The sequence below is a fragment of the Phalacrocorax carbo genome, chromosome 3, assembly GCF_963921805.1.
Source record: "Phalacrocorax carbo chromosome 3, bPhaCar2.1, whole genome shotgun sequence".
NCBI lineage: Eukaryota > Metazoa > Chordata > Aves > Suliformes > Phalacrocoracidae > Phalacrocorax > Phalacrocorax carbo.
Window position 1 is genome coordinate 48,147,978 of NC_087515.1, and position 15,320 is coordinate 48,163,297.

Sequence of the window (15,320 nt, forward strand, 5' to 3'; positions counted from 1 at the left end):
CAGGCTTTTCTTTGCTCTGGGATGTCTTGAATTTATCAGTGCAGATACCTTGCAAAGCTTCACTTTATATAAAAATACTTAATTTTCACTCTCCAATTTTGTGGAATTTCAGCACAGTTAATGTGACAATAGACATCTTTGCTGTTGTAGTAAGCATTACAGTAATGGGGAAACTCATCCTAAAACATCAGTTTCCAGAGTGTGTGTTTCATTTCTTGTGAAAACCTATGCACAAAGTGACTGCTGCACACCTTGTTTAGATTTCTGGAGTGGGTGGAGTTTTGTAACATCATTTAATTGCTTTAGTGAAAGAAAGGTTGATTAAAAACGAAAATTGATCCCTTTTGCATACTAGAATGCCTTTTCAAATTTTTGTCTAAGCAATTTGTTTAAAACCATTGAAATTACTAGAAAAAATTGTTTACTGTCACTAATACTATTTTTAAATATGAGAAAACTACCTCACAAAATATTCAGATAAAATTTTAATTTTTTTCTTCCTTTTTCTAACTGTAGAACCAACTTCATACCTTCAATGATGTGTGTAATAATGAGTCATTAGTTTCAGACACAGAAACGTAAGTAGGAACATTATTATGAATACTTTAAGTGCACTATATGATTGCAGTTCTGTATTGTTTTTATGGATTATACACAGTGGGAGTAGTGATAATCTGAGGCGTTTATTAGAAGTTTTCCAATCAAGGGTTTAATAAATGGTTTTAAATGGTAACTTTAAAAATATTTCTAAATGTTTCTGGATTTTTTTACTGTCTTAAAAGATAAAGTCAAGGTAACCTTTAGAAAAATGTAGATACTGAAATAATAAATACCTGTAACAGGCCATTATCTCCATTGTGATGTGTAAGTAAGAACCAGCTAATTTATATCCAAGTAGTAGTTTGCTGTCTTCTTATTTCTTCTGATAATTCAGTTAACTAAGACTTGTCTTGCCATCACTGGCTCCCAGCTTTGTTATTGGTTTTCTATTAAGTCTGTGAAGCTATGCTTTTAGAACTACTGAGTGTTTTTCTTCAAAGTCCGTATTTGTATAATTTAGGTGTGTTTAACAGTTCTAAAGGGACTCCCATAAATCTTAGAGAAGATTCATGTGTGGGACTGTATTCCAATGAGGAAATGCATTGATTTTTGTAGTAACTCTAAACTTCATGTTAGAACTGTCTAAAATTCAGACAAAAGTATGTCTTTAGGTAGTAGAAATTACTGCCTTTTTGAAATAATAGCCAAAGTAAGTAGAATGTAGGATTTTACTTATGAGTGATCTACTCTTTATATTTATCCTGGGGTGTGATCTACTCTTTAGGTTTATCTTGGGGGTTGTATCCATATGCATGTCTGTTTCACTGCAGGCACACACTCTCCACTGTCTTTTGCTCATTAATGAGAAGTCTCTTACAGCTGCAGTTGGCTTCCTTTTTTGTCTGGGTAGTTTTATTATAGATGGTTTTATTTTGACACCTGCTTATGGAAATCTGTCAGTAGTCAAGACCACAATACGGTAGATTTAATGTAAATAACGAAGTGAAATTTATGGTAATGGGTTGATATTTTAAGAACAAAAAGTCAGAATCTAGGGCAGTTTTGCTTCCATAAAGATGTGAAAATACCTTGAGAATAAAAAACAACCACTTGTGATCAATTTTTTGGTGTCCTTTGTCAATAAATCAATAGGTGAACATGAACCCATGCTATCCATTTATTTCGAAGTAAAGTTTGATACATAGTGTCACAAAAAAAGGAAAGAATTCTCATCAAGTATGACACAAATATCTATGATCTGATGAATCCTGAACATAATGGCATTAAGCTCATGAACAATTAAAAAAATGCATTATTGTAATAAATGTAACCACACATTTATTACTTTCATATAATATAATATTAATATATACTTATATGTAATTATATATTTTGTGCCCTGGGAGAGGTGTTGGGTTTTTTTTTTAAAGCCTGTAGTTCTGTAGCAGTAGAAGTAAGTAGTACAGGAGCGTAACATGTTGAGTATGTGAGGTGGCTTGTTTGGCTGGGATATTTTCAATATTGTACTGCCAGTTTATGGTGTGTTGTTCCACCAGGACTGCCAAACACCAGTTTTATCTATTTCTTCCTTCCTTCCTGTTGAAAATCTGAAACTGACGTGTTTCTTGGTTAGTTTATCTTCTGAAACACATTGTGAATGAGTTTTTAACTAGTAGTAACTAATTAAGGAATATTAACAAGAGGTTATTCTGCCAGTTATACCTAATAGAAAAGCTGTTTGATTTTCTGTGTCAGATGTAAAAAAGGAAAGTTATCGACAGGGGAAAATGGAAGGGTGCATAAATTTCCCTGCAGAAGAGCAGATGTACTATGCAAGAACATCAGAGTTATTTTAAAGCTGAAGGAAATTGTCAAATTCTCATTTGGGATTTTACTTTCTTGGCAAGGGCATCTGTAAACAGCCTGTCATTTGAAAGGAATGCAGCATGAACAGAAGACCTTCTTTTCCACTTTTGTAGTATGCAAATTTTTTTTTGTTTTTTAAAATTCAAATTCCAGTCATTCTGGTATTTTACCTGAAAAGTTGGGTACAGATCAGTATCAAGTATCGCTGCTCATCTTCAGATGTCTTTTGAAATCACCGATTTCTTCCAGCCAAATAATCACAAAAGGCTGGTGCAGAAGGACGGGGAAAATGTCTCACTTCTACAGTTTGTTTGGTACAAAGCTTCCCTCTCATTAGAGACTCTGTTCATGAGAAATTTTTGGATGAGAAGGCATTTATGCCTTTGGCAGTGATTGAATGAGCAGCAAAAGGAAAGCTTTTCATTCCTATTTTCTTTCCTTAGTGGGGAAAGGAAGTCTAAGATTTATTTTGTAGCTTTGTGTAGCCTCTGCAGATTTATCAAAGGAAGATGTTTTGCATTATGTCTAGTCATCCCCATTATGTGTTTTGACTTTTCCAGATGCATTTGAAACTGTCAACCTTTGGGATTTCTCCTTCTGTATCTTGATAAGGTGGGTTTGCGGGAGGTATCTCTTTTTCTAAAAAGAGCTGTCAGTCAGTCCTAGCTCTTCCCTTTTGTTTGAAAGTATCATCAGGATTTTTTTTAGTAAATATTTTGCAACAGTAGCTTCCCACCTTTATCTGCATGGTTGCAAATTTTTCCATGATAGGACAAGCTAAAGCATCTTCTGTCTGGGAAAACATTGGATTTCACAATTTGCACTTGAAAGCAGCAGGAAGCTAAGACAGAGAAATCTATTTTATAGCTGTAGGTATTTGTGTGTCTTTTTAGATTTAGTTTACTTGACTCTCTTCCCTAGGGTTGAGGTTAGTGGTGACTGAGTGTGCGTATTGTCCAGGTACGTGCAATGTCTCAGTGACTCAACTTCATAATAGCCCTCAGAGATATACTTTTAATTTAGCTATTCCTGACTTTTAAGATAGAATCAAATTCTTTGCAGTCTAAGGTACTGAAGAGTATCAAATCTATTGAGACTAAAAATAAGGAGACTGAACAGAGGAGTCTTCAAGTCATTGAATAGTGATTCCTAGAACTATTTTGCTGATGTCAGTTATTGAAATATGATCATGCCTTTCAGGGGGGGAAGTATTTTTTTTTGTGCTATTTGGACGACAAGAGGAAAAAGTGGTGTCTTTTCCTTAATGAGGATACTGTCAGCTTGTGGGAATAACATGTGTAAAGAGATATTTTGTTTTGCTTTTCACTTGGCAGGCAGCCAGGAATTCTGAGCTTCAGGATTCAGGCTGATGCTGAGACAACCTCGTGCCTCATTTAAAAACTTGATTACCCTCACTTAAAAAGCTTCCTACAGAGTAATTACAGGGGTCCAAAATTCCTTTCACCTGTGAACAGAAATATCTAGACTATTTCTTCTTTTCCCTCTCTTTCCTTATTTATTGAGATATTAAACTGCAAGTTTTGTATTGGTTTTTCCCTTCACCACTGTTCCCTTTGCTCGTGTTAGCTCTTGCTTTCTTAATTTTTGTCTAAGCTCACCAACTGTATTTATGGCAGCCTCATTTAAATGCCTCTTCCCATCTCTATATTCCACATTCCAGGGATCTCTTCAGATTTTCTCTCAAAAAAATAGTAGTAAATTTTTTCTCTCAGCTTGCTGATGTTTCTTTCTAGTGGCATACACAGTAGTTCAGTAAATATTCCAGATCATGTCAGAGTGGTGGTTTTTGAAGCATCGAATAAGAAAATGTGTGCTCATAAACAAAAACATGTATTCTAATGTGTGTTGGGAACGTGCTTGCTATAACCTCTTTGTATTTCTGGTCCTAAAAGTTGAGCTCAGTGTTTCCCATCTGTTGTTATGTTGCAGATACTATTGCAGCGATTCTGTTAAGAAACTTCTTCCTTTGCAAGTTTCTTGTTATATTTCTACATTTTTTCCTTTTAAGGTTTTACATTTTGTTTTTCAGTGACATTGCTGACTTGCTGTTGTATTTCATCCAGTACTGAGCTGGCATGTTTTTGTAGCTGTGTGGTGAATTGTGTTGGGAATTCACTGGCTGGATAAATAAGATTTTCTTTAGGGGGGTTATTTTGCTGTGGGATTTGTTCCTGGATCTGGGTCATCCTGTGGCTACAAATATTGCACCACAGCCTTAGATTACATGTTTCTAGGACTTTAACCCAGTCCTCTTATAGAGAGGCATTCTTTGACCTACCAGGAAGATGCGTAAAGCATAGTTTCCTTCTGCATAGTTTTATTTACAATAATGAACAAAATTTAAGCTCTAGTACTTACCTTTCGCAAGTACAGTTCACAAACGTCAGGTTATACCAGAAGCCGCATAGCTTCAGCTCTTTCCCACAGTCTCATGGAATGCCTGGGGAAACTAAAGTCAAAAGTGATTGAATGTCATTTCTCAGAAGTAAAACAGTGATTTGGACAGGCATGAATTGTCAGTGAATTTAAATTAAAAGTCTAGGGAGAAATTGATTAAGTCTAGAGATCATGTAGCCCAATATGCTGCATAGATTTCCAGTATGAGAAAGATTTAGACACAATTAAACTAGAGTAGCTGCTACGGTTATGTTTTCATTCTCTTCTCTTCCTCCCTCACCCAGAATGTGTACTCATAGAGAGTATCAAGTTCTTTAAATTACTTTTCCTTTTGCTATCCCAATTACTAAATGCATGAAAAATAACTAATACTTGCTACTAAGGTCTCTATGACTTAGCTATCGAATTTATAAAACCCTTCATTGTACTGCTGCTTTCATGTTAGAGGGAAGAGCATAACAATTCTTTGATCATAATGCATGTTTTCACTCTGTTTCCTTCAGTATGAAAGAATTTTTCTATAACCTTCAGAAGAACCTCCTTCAAATTTTCTTTTAAACATATTTTTACTGAAAATTGAATTCTTGCGAAGTTGCCTGAATTGTAGTGATATTGTATCGTAAGTCATATAATAATTTCGAAATTGCTTTGAAAAAATACAGGCTATAGTGAATTATGAAATTCTATACTGAATTATGAAAAATACAGGCTATATTAAAGAAATTTTAACATAGAAATCTAAATGAAACTGCATTGAAAAATATTGAAAGTTATACTTTAAATATTTTAATAAAAAGTTATTCTAGGTTGCCCTGCTTATTTGGGACAACTCAGAACTCAGTGAATTTTTATGAATTTCAGTGTATCTGAAATTTTTCAAGGCTATATAATGCTTTTGATAATTATTAAAGTGAAAGTGGGATAAGTGACAACATACAAACTTAAATCACAGGTTAATTTATCCATAGGCTGGCAGTTTATTTTTATTTATATGAAGTTCTGGAATTGCTTGTGATTTAAGATGTTCACTCTCTTTTAAAGTGAGGAGACTTACCAAGGAGCTGGAAAACCACCAGACAAAAAAAAATCTTTTTGAAATGGAAGTGTTCAGACAATAGTCAGACATACTTCATTTACCCTGAAATTAGCTTTCTTTGGTGAACAACTATCATAAATATATTTCTTACTATATCAGAGGACAAAATGCTTAGTGCTGGTAATAGCTTCGCCATTTAAAAAGGCAGTATATTTAGTGGTTGGTGTGCCCTCAGCAAAACTTTCTGGGAGGAGCAATTATCTCTGGGAAACACAAGGGCTGCATTCTGCCTTTCACAAGGATCCACTTGTTTTTGGTCATCCTCAACAAATCCATGTCAAATGAATGTTTACCTTCATAAATCTGAGATATCATTTTATCACAGTTGAGCTCACCAGTAGGAGAAAGAGTTTTCTACTGCTGAGAATACATCTATTAAAAAAAGGGCGTTCCTTCAAAAGAATAATCCATTATTTCTCAGAAGAAAAATGTTGCAGACCAGAGATGGAGAACTGTCATACTGATTTAATAAAAAGTGAAGGAACTCACTTTGTAAGAGAGGTTTTGTTCTTTGGAGTAGCTAAAATGCAACATCTGACTCTGGTTAGGATGTCTAATGGACATTGTGCCACTAGCAGAAGCATTCAGTTTAAAGAGACACACTGAGCTTGCATATTAACACACTGTCCTTTCATATTAACATAGCTTAGCAGTGTTTATCTGGGATTCATTATGAAAGCTTCAGGTTTAAAAATTCAGATCCAAAAGAACTTAAGTGGTCCTGGAACAAAATTACCTCCTTTGACTTATGACTCGGGTGTTGGGGCTTTTGCCTCTTATGGAGGACCATATCCAATGACTCTTTTCACATTTCATAACCAGAAGGGCATCCATTCAGGTATCCTGCATCTAGTGGGTGTATGTTCACTCATGTGACCAGAACTGTCTATCTTTCATATGTGCAAAATGCAAACTATGAGGCTTTCTGCTTGTATTTTGGTCACGTAGCAGGAGCACTTCTGCCCACAGCAAGGGGAAGCAATGTGAAGGCATGAGAAGGAGCTGGGGATGAACAGGCCATAAGTTCAAGGAATTTTTTTGCAGGCTGCATTCAGTTTTCAGAGTGTGGGTTGGGCATTTGTGCTTTAAGATTAATCTGTAATATCAAGTCTACCAGCTGTCTGACAAGGAAAAGTAACAGAGCAATAGTCTCTTGAGCTGTATGGGCAATGCCACTGTGGTCACTTGAGCTTGTCAGCATGGAGGCAGGTGGATAAGAACATTTTTTAGAGCCATGGAACCAGGAGACTGGTAGCATGTAGTCAAATGAACACTGAAGTTCCTTTAGCTGTAAAATTTGCAAAATCGCAGCTTGCATGTGAAAAGGTCTTACTTTAGATTGTTAGGCATAAATCCAACCCCCCTCTGTAATGTGCATGCTCCAAAGTTTGGTTTGGGGTAGGCATCTTTGGGGTGTTGGGGGTGGTGGTTCGGATTTGGTTTTCTTTTGAATTGAGGCTGTAGGAAGTCAAGTAGATCTTGGTTTCATGCAACAGAACTGGTTTATCTTTTTCATCCCTCTTTGAGCAGATACCCCATCAAACTGACTTTACAGTACGAGATCTAATTTATTAACAAGCCATAAATGATACTGTTGGTAAACGTTGCACCTTGCAAGGCAGTTACTACTTGAATATTAGGGGTCGTTGTCTTTTTTTGAACAGTAGAAAAATATTTGATACCCCATGTCCTTGAATTAGAGTAAAAGAGGGCCGTATAGGAATGGTGTGTGTTGAGTAATAGGAACTATGCTGAGTTCATCCATAAGGATTAGACAATTCAGAACAACTGAAGAACTGGAACTGGAAGCACACCCCAGAAAAGTGAATCCTGATTGGAAGGGCATTCTCTTTTTACCTAAAAAAATATTGTTTTCTTATTGCAGATGATAAAGATTGGCAATCCTGGAATTTTAATAGTGACCATAAATATGACACAGCAGTGGTAAAAATAATTTTTCCTGTAGTCCCCTAAGACACACCCTCCCTCCCATCCTCTCATCCTTGTGAAACAGAGCGCTTTTATTCCAGGGCCATTTAAACTACAGGCTGTGCTTTAAATACTGTGATATCCTCTATTTGCTTCTGGTGCCAAAATCTGGGTAAACAAACGTTTGCTTGAAAGGAAGGAATAAAAGGAGCTTATGTACTAGTTTCCAAACAGGGCTGTCCTTTCTGGAAGTTCAACTTTTGTTTTGGAAAATTCAGTTTCCTTGTCCTGTTTTCTTTGATTGTTTGCTTATGGATTGGCAGTGGGTAACATTCCCTATTGTTATGGGTGAAACAAACTGAGAATTTTGAAGTATCTGTATACTACATGTGTGTAAGTTGCTGTATGAGTTGCTATTTACACAAAAGATTCCGAAAATACTTAAGTTATTTTCTTTAAAAAAATAATTTCTATCCTTCTCACCTTTAGCTATCTTTGTGAACTCAGTAGTTCTGGAATTTCATTATAAACTTGGGTTAAAAAACAGTGTTTATTATAATCTGTGAGGTCTTTGGAATTGGTCTGCAGGTGGTCTGTTGAGCTCTATTAACTAATAAAATCGGTAGAGTGGTTGGTAACACAGATCCAGAGTGGTGAGTGGGAAATGTTGATATTTGGCATTGATCTTCCAGCTAAAGAAAAAATCCGGAAATAATTTGCTTCTTACCTGAATGAATGAATAAATGAATGAATGAGTGTTGAGTATGCTTTGTGTTCAAGAACGTTTTTGTATGCTTACTACAATTACAGATATTAATTTGAAAGACATGCTGTGCCGGGGAAGGGCACAGAGTATATATTATAGGCAGATAATTTTACATACTTTTCCACTCTTTTCTTCATCTGTAGATCGATTGCAAAAGAGCTTGCAGACTGGCTTATCAGCAACAATGTAGTTGAGCACATTTTTGGACCAAATTTACATATTGAGGTTTGTGTAAAATCATTATTATTTTTAGTACAAATATGGAGGAGTAACTTCTTGTTCTAGTAAATCTTTCCTCAATATGTTCTCACTTTGCAGATCATCAAACAGTGCCAAGTGATTCTGAATTTTCTTGCAGCTGAAGGGAGACTTAGTACTCAACACATAGACTGTATTTGGGCTGCAGCACAGGTATATACAAAATTTTGATAATTGCAAGAGTGATATTAAAAAAACAAAGCAAAACAAAAAAAACACCAGAAAATGGCAAGTTGATTTTGTCTTATAGTCATAAAGCTGAGTTTCTTACTTTTTCTTGTCTGTCTGTTTTGCTGACCAAAATTTTAAATTAGGTAACTGCCACAATTGTTGTTCTTTCATTAGATGCAATAATACACCTAGGCTACTTTTCTACAGGGTAAAAAAAAAAAAGTTGTATAACAAAGACATGGTGTTTTCACTAAGAATGGGGATGAGGATTGTAGGGTAGATGTGATATTTTCACTGATGCGCTAAATTGCCTTGCTCCTATGTATTGTGGCTTCCATTTCTGTTACTCCTGGTGGGAACCATCAGGTGAAAATTGTGGCAGTGAAGTTTACAGCTCTGCTGCAGTGCTGGGGGTAAAGTCTATAGAAAGCACTGAGATTTTATTTTTTGCTTGGTAAACCTGGAAATTCTGATAGGCTTTTTTTCCTTTAGAAAGATGTATTTGTTTGCTACTTTTAATGGATTGCTATGCTTTTTATTTTATGTTGTGGAATTTTTTATTTAGGGGTTTTCAATACAGTAGATGTTTTGATCTCCTGTTGTGGAAATGTTTTTTCCATGGTTTCATATTCTGACTTTAGTATTAAAAAAACAAACAAACAAACAAAAAAGACCAAACAACAACAACAACAACAAAAAAACCACACCACGAAAAAACCCTCAAGGTTTCACTGTAAATTTTTCTGAAAAATACACTCAAAATGAAGGTCAGAGAAATAAAATTGATCTGATGAACAGGTGTAGGGAACATACTTTTATAGAAGTTAAAATTTAAAGGGTTTTTTATGTGCTCAATATTTCTCTGTGATTTGTTTCAATCAAATACTACTGTATATGCATTCTGAAAACTCTGTAGTCCATTGTCATTATAACATGCAGCTGGTATGTTAATAAATGCTCATTATAATAGCATTCACTCTAATAGGCTCCAACAATTTTCTGTATCAAATTAATTAATGATTACTTATTTCACTTAGATTGTTAAAGCGATATTATACCTTCCCATATGTTTTCACACATGCAGTAATTCACACTAGTCTTAGACCTCTGGATTTTTTCTGTCTTTTGTACTATTTTAAGGACTTAGTATCATTACCCAAATGCGAGAATTCTTTTACAGTTCACATGTTCATTTTGAGATACTGATATTTTAAAAATACGTATGTTTGATATTAGAATTAAGTATGTTCTGATTACTTCCTGTAAAAGGTTTAAACCTCTTACATTGTTTAAAAGGCTGACACCCTTTGACTAAAGGAATAGAAAGCCTTAAAGAATACATTTTCCACTTTTTAAACTAACTTTTGGACCCAAATTTATCTTCTCTAAGTTGAAGCAGGTATCTCAAGATGTGTAAATGCATCCTTGTGTAGAACCCACATAATTTCATTCCAGCTTGAATCCTGTGAAAGGTGGCCTGTACCCCATAAACTGCTGGCAGGGATATTTTATATGCCAGGAAGGCAAAATAAATAAAGAATAAAAAAAACCCAAAACCCTTTGAGGTGCATATGTGGTAACTGACATTGAGAATGTTTTTTCTAGAAGCTTCCTGTAATGATTATTTTATTTTTTGAATATCAACATCCTTACAAACATAATTAAACCCCTTGAATGACTGTGAAAATCATCATTTAACCTGACAATGCTCCTAGATGTTTTCTCCTTAATGTGTAAATAGAGTAGTTAGCTAAACACATTGTCATACTTTTTGACATCCATTACTGCAAAGACAAAAGAATTATAATCCTCGCACAGTTCACACAGACTGTTTTCTCGGTTCCATATTAGCCTGTAATATCTTTATTTGTATTTACTACTGCTAATAAGGTAATCATTGCAAATATTTTTTCCCTCAGGATTTACCATATACACTAATATTTTAGAAGTTATATTTAAGTTAAAATGCAAAATAAACTTCCATTTCTTCTTTTCACCAAATCTCGTAGAACTTGATCTAGGGAAGATATTGTTACGTTTGATTTCACTAAACTTCACATGCATTACAATATAAAGATTAAGTTTAGTAAAAATTGCAAGTCTGATGTAGTTTAGAATTATTGGATGAGTGCTTCCTGAGAATTTGTGCAAAGATGTTGTTTAATTGCTTCAATTTTATCAATCTTTGAATTTTTTTTTTTTAAAATTTATTTTGTTGTTCCTCTTACCTTTTCTGTTCGTTTGTGCTTTGTAGCTAAAGCATTGCAGTCGTTACATACACGATTTGTTTCCTTCTTTGATCAAAAACTTGGACCCTGTCCCTCTTAGACATCTTCTTAACCTAGTCTCAACTCTTCATCCAAGTGCTCACACTGAACAGGTAAAGACAAGGTGAACAAAATCACTGTATCAAGAAAACAAATTATGTTAGTATCTTGAACAAGCATTGTGGATTTGTCTTTTTCAAAGAATGCGTGTAAAAGGAATACTCACTAATGCATAAGAGAGGAAACTGTATGAGCAAAATTGTCATGTTTCTTCACATTAGCCTCTTCTGGCTTTTGAATTACAATCTTTTTCAGGGATTTTTGAAGACTGGTAGATGATTTTAACTTCATTTCTGAAATTAAAAAGTGTTTCACACAACATTATTTTGTGCATTCGTTTCTTTTGATGAGTTTATTTTGGTGAACTGTAGTGCTGGCATATAGAAATATGAACTGTGGATCTTTGCGTACCAAACCTACTGCTTCTTAGTGGCACTGTTATCTGGTTTTGTTTATAGACGTTGTATTTGGCATCAATGCTTATAAAAGCACTGTGGAATAATGCACTAGCAGCTAAGGCTCAGCTGTCAAAACAAAGCTCTTTTGCATCTTTACTGAGTACCAATCTGCCCATGGGAAACAAAAAAGGTATGTGGTTTTCCAGTAGATCTGGTAGTTAAAATTTAAATTTTCACAGTCTCCTTGTTGACTGTGGATAAAAAGGGTGTATAGAACTTTTTACTTGAAGTATTTTTAAAAATGCTGGCATATTTTTCAAGCAGAAGTTGAGGATAAAGACAAAAACATTAAAACTTTGTGAGCGTGTTTGGAAAACTTTTTATTTTGGATCAATTCTGTTTGTAAATCTAAAGTAATATGTATTTTTCTTTTTTTTTTTTCTTTTTTTCTTTTTTTTCTTATTTTTTTAAATTCAGAGGATGGTCCATAACTCAGTTAACTCTTCTTGTTCTGCTGAACATCTGTAACTTACATAGCTACATAAAGTCTTACAAACACTTACCTAATTTTTACCTGGTTTTTGATATTACGTGCTGTTTCCGTTTTTTTTCTTTTTTCAACTTGACTGTGTATTTTCCCCACAGTCATTAAGAAAAGTGCTGCCAAGCCATTTTACTGTAGTTTCCCTTTCTTTTCTTACTGCTGATTTTTATGAATCATGGACAACTATATGCTGACAAAAAGATTTTTAGTCACTTGTTTTCCATCCTGCTTTTTTCCTTCAGAAGAAGAGGAGCTCAGAAGAGCAGCCCCTTCACCTTGTAAGTATAGTTTTAGAAGTACACCACAATCTGATACGTTTGCTACTACAGTGTTTTTCTACAGCTGTTGAATTTGAATAGAGGAGGAACTAGTAAAAATCTGCAATTATGTTTTTATGATAAGTCAAATGAAAATTAAATTTCATGGAGAATATAGGAAATTCATATAGCTGTGCTATATATTGGCAAGAAGAGACAGAATACAAATTTCGTGGTAAAAGGCTCAGTGCTCTAAAAAGACTTCTTAGGGTTTGGGTACACAGGTGGTTCTGTCCCTTGTTCAACTGTTTGCAGGAAGAATGCTGTTGAGTTCATAAATTGAGGCAGTTTTGTGTAATGCTGTTATATTACAATTAATATATATCACAGAGTAACTGGGAAATATGATTTTGAAACTAGGGTCACCAGCAGCAAGCCCTCAAAGTAGTGACAACAGCGACACCCATCAGAGTGGAGGCAGTGATATTGAAATGGAGGAACAGCTTATTAACAGAACAAAACATGTACAGCAGCGACTTTCAGATACCGAGGTAAGACCATAAATCTTAGTCTGTGGGTTTTGTTACTGAGTGTCATGTCTATTATTAGCTATGGAGATTTTTTCTGTAGTCGTTTCAAAATGTGAACAGGTACATAGCATGTATGCTTACCTGCAGCAGGATAGTGGATAGCTAGAATCTTTACTTATATTCTGTGCAGTTTACATCAAATATATTGTACCTTGCCTGTGAACAAATGCACTCAAAAAAACCCCCACAAAACTTCCTTGCATTTAAATTGTGTTTTAGTAAGATTAATCTCTTTAATAAGGGATTGCTTGACATATTGTTTGTGTGTCACACTGTCACTCCGTGTATGTGCAAAACCTGCACATATTCATAACCTGTTATGAATCAGGTAATGCAAAAATTACATTATTAAATCTGAATCTTGCTCAGAGTGTTTTGTCATTGGCAACCAAATTGAGAAAGAATGGATGAGAACTTAGAGATCTGACACATTTCCTCATAAATGAAGAATGGTGTTTGAATGGTGATGATGATGTACATTATGTATATTCAGTGGAGTTTTATTTTTCTCCCAATCTGTTAAAAATAACAATAATTTCAGGAATCCATGCAGGGAAGCTCTGATGAGACAGCCAACAGTGGTGAGGATGGCAGTAGTGGTCCTGGTAGTAGCAGTGGCCACAGTGATGGATCCAGTAACGAGGCCAACTCCAGTCACGCAAGCCAGTCTGCTGGAAGCCCTGGCAGCGAGGTGCAGTCTGAAGACATTGCAGATATTGAAGCTCTCAAAGAGGAGGAGGATGAAGAGGAAGAAGATAGGAGTCATAATCCTCAGAAAAGCAGTAGGAGCACAGATCTACGAAGCAGGAAACTGGAATCACAAACAGGCATTTGTCTGGGAGATTCACAAGGGGCATCGGAGAGGAGTGGTGCAAATAATGGGGCAGGAAAGGACCATGTTTTTAACACTGATTCTGTGACGCCAGTGGATAATCGAATTAGAATACTAGATGCTTGTTCTCATGCTGAGGATGCAGAACATGATATGACAGAGGAAATGGGCACTGCTCACATTTCTCAAGGGTCTCAAGATTCTTGTATAACTCACACGGGGGACTTCCTTGGGGAAACTATTGGAAATGAATTATTTAACTGTCGACAATTCATTGGGCCACAGCATCACCACCACCACCACCACCACCATCACCACCACGATGGGTAGGTAGCTTGACATTTCTTCTGATTCCTTCTGTAGCAGAAATAAAAGTGGTAGCAAAATACTCAGTTTGGGCAGAAATTCATGTGGACATTTTGATACAGGTTAGAATAATTTTGTCTAACAGAGATGATAGTTACACAGTGATCTATTTTGTTAACATCTGATAAAAGTTTTTGGTAAAGTTTTGGTATTGAACAAATAAGACAACATTTAACACAACGTTTAAATTGTTTTGGAAAATGCTGTATTTAGTTAACATTAAAGAAGTCACACACATTGATGTTGATAGTGAGACCTTCAATTTATTTGTAATTGTTTTTCAAATTCATATGAAGGTCTGCTGTTCAAACAGATGATTCATCCTGACTTTAGCTTTAGGGAGATGTCTACTCATTTGTAGTCTGCTATAAACAACTTTCTCTTTGATATCGTCCATTCTAATACTCTTCTTTTATAGGCATATAGTTGATGATATGCTAAGTGCAGATGATGTCAGTTGCAGTAGTTCCCAAGTCAGTGCAAAATCAGAGAAAAATATGGCTGATTTTGATGGGGAAGAGTCTGGCTGTGAAGAAGAGCTTGTACAGATTAATTCACATGCTGAGCTAACATCTCATCTTCAGCAGCACCTTCCTAACCTTGCTTCTATCTATCATGAACATCTTAGTCAAGGTAAGAGTGATAAAACAGAAGAACATTGTACTTCTAACTCGTTCTTATATAATTTTGAATTAGTCTCCAACAGTTAAAGTTATCAAATTATTTTAACCATACGTGTATATTTGCGCAAGAAACCACAGTGACTACTGAGATTTTACTGTTTCTCCAAGGGATTAAATTTTGTATCACATTAGATGTAGCTGTGTTTACCTTTTTAAAAATTTTCCCCCCGTTTCTACTGGTGCTTTTAATGCAAGTTAAAACAAATGAAGGCACTAAAGAGTCTAGCAAATGTTTTTTCTAATCAGTTATTAAAGTAAAAAGGGGGTACTGAAATGTGA

The 15,320-nt window shown here is 35.2% G+C and overlaps 1 protein-coding gene across 8 annotated transcripts in view; it reads left to right on the forward strand.

Moving 5' to 3' along the window:
* USP34 (ubiquitin specific peptidase 34) overlaps positions 1-15,320 on the forward strand; it is a 140,078-nt gene that overhangs the window by 46,180 nt on the left and 78,578 nt on the right. For 5 of the 8 annotated variants that reach the window (XM_064446827.1, XM_064446831.1, XM_064446825.1 and 2 more), the window contains exons 8-16: positions 517-578; positions 8,759-8,840; positions 8,934-9,026; positions 11,299-11,424; positions 11,830-11,959; positions 12,556-12,591; positions 12,991-13,121; positions 13,702-14,318; positions 14,777-14,991. In XM_064446827.1, the coding sequence (XP_064302897.1) occupies positions 517-578; positions 8,759-8,840; positions 8,934-9,026; positions 11,299-11,424; positions 11,830-11,959; positions 12,556-12,591; positions 12,991-13,121; positions 13,702-14,318; positions 14,777-14,991 (1,492 nt within the window). The remainder of the gene's footprint in view (positions 1-516; positions 579-8,758; positions 8,841-8,933; positions 9,027-11,298; positions 11,425-11,829; positions 11,960-12,555; positions 12,592-12,990; positions 13,122-13,701; positions 14,319-14,776; positions 14,992-15,320) is intronic. The other 3 variants (XM_064446826.1, XM_064446833.1, XM_064446830.1) reach the window with 2 other exon arrangements.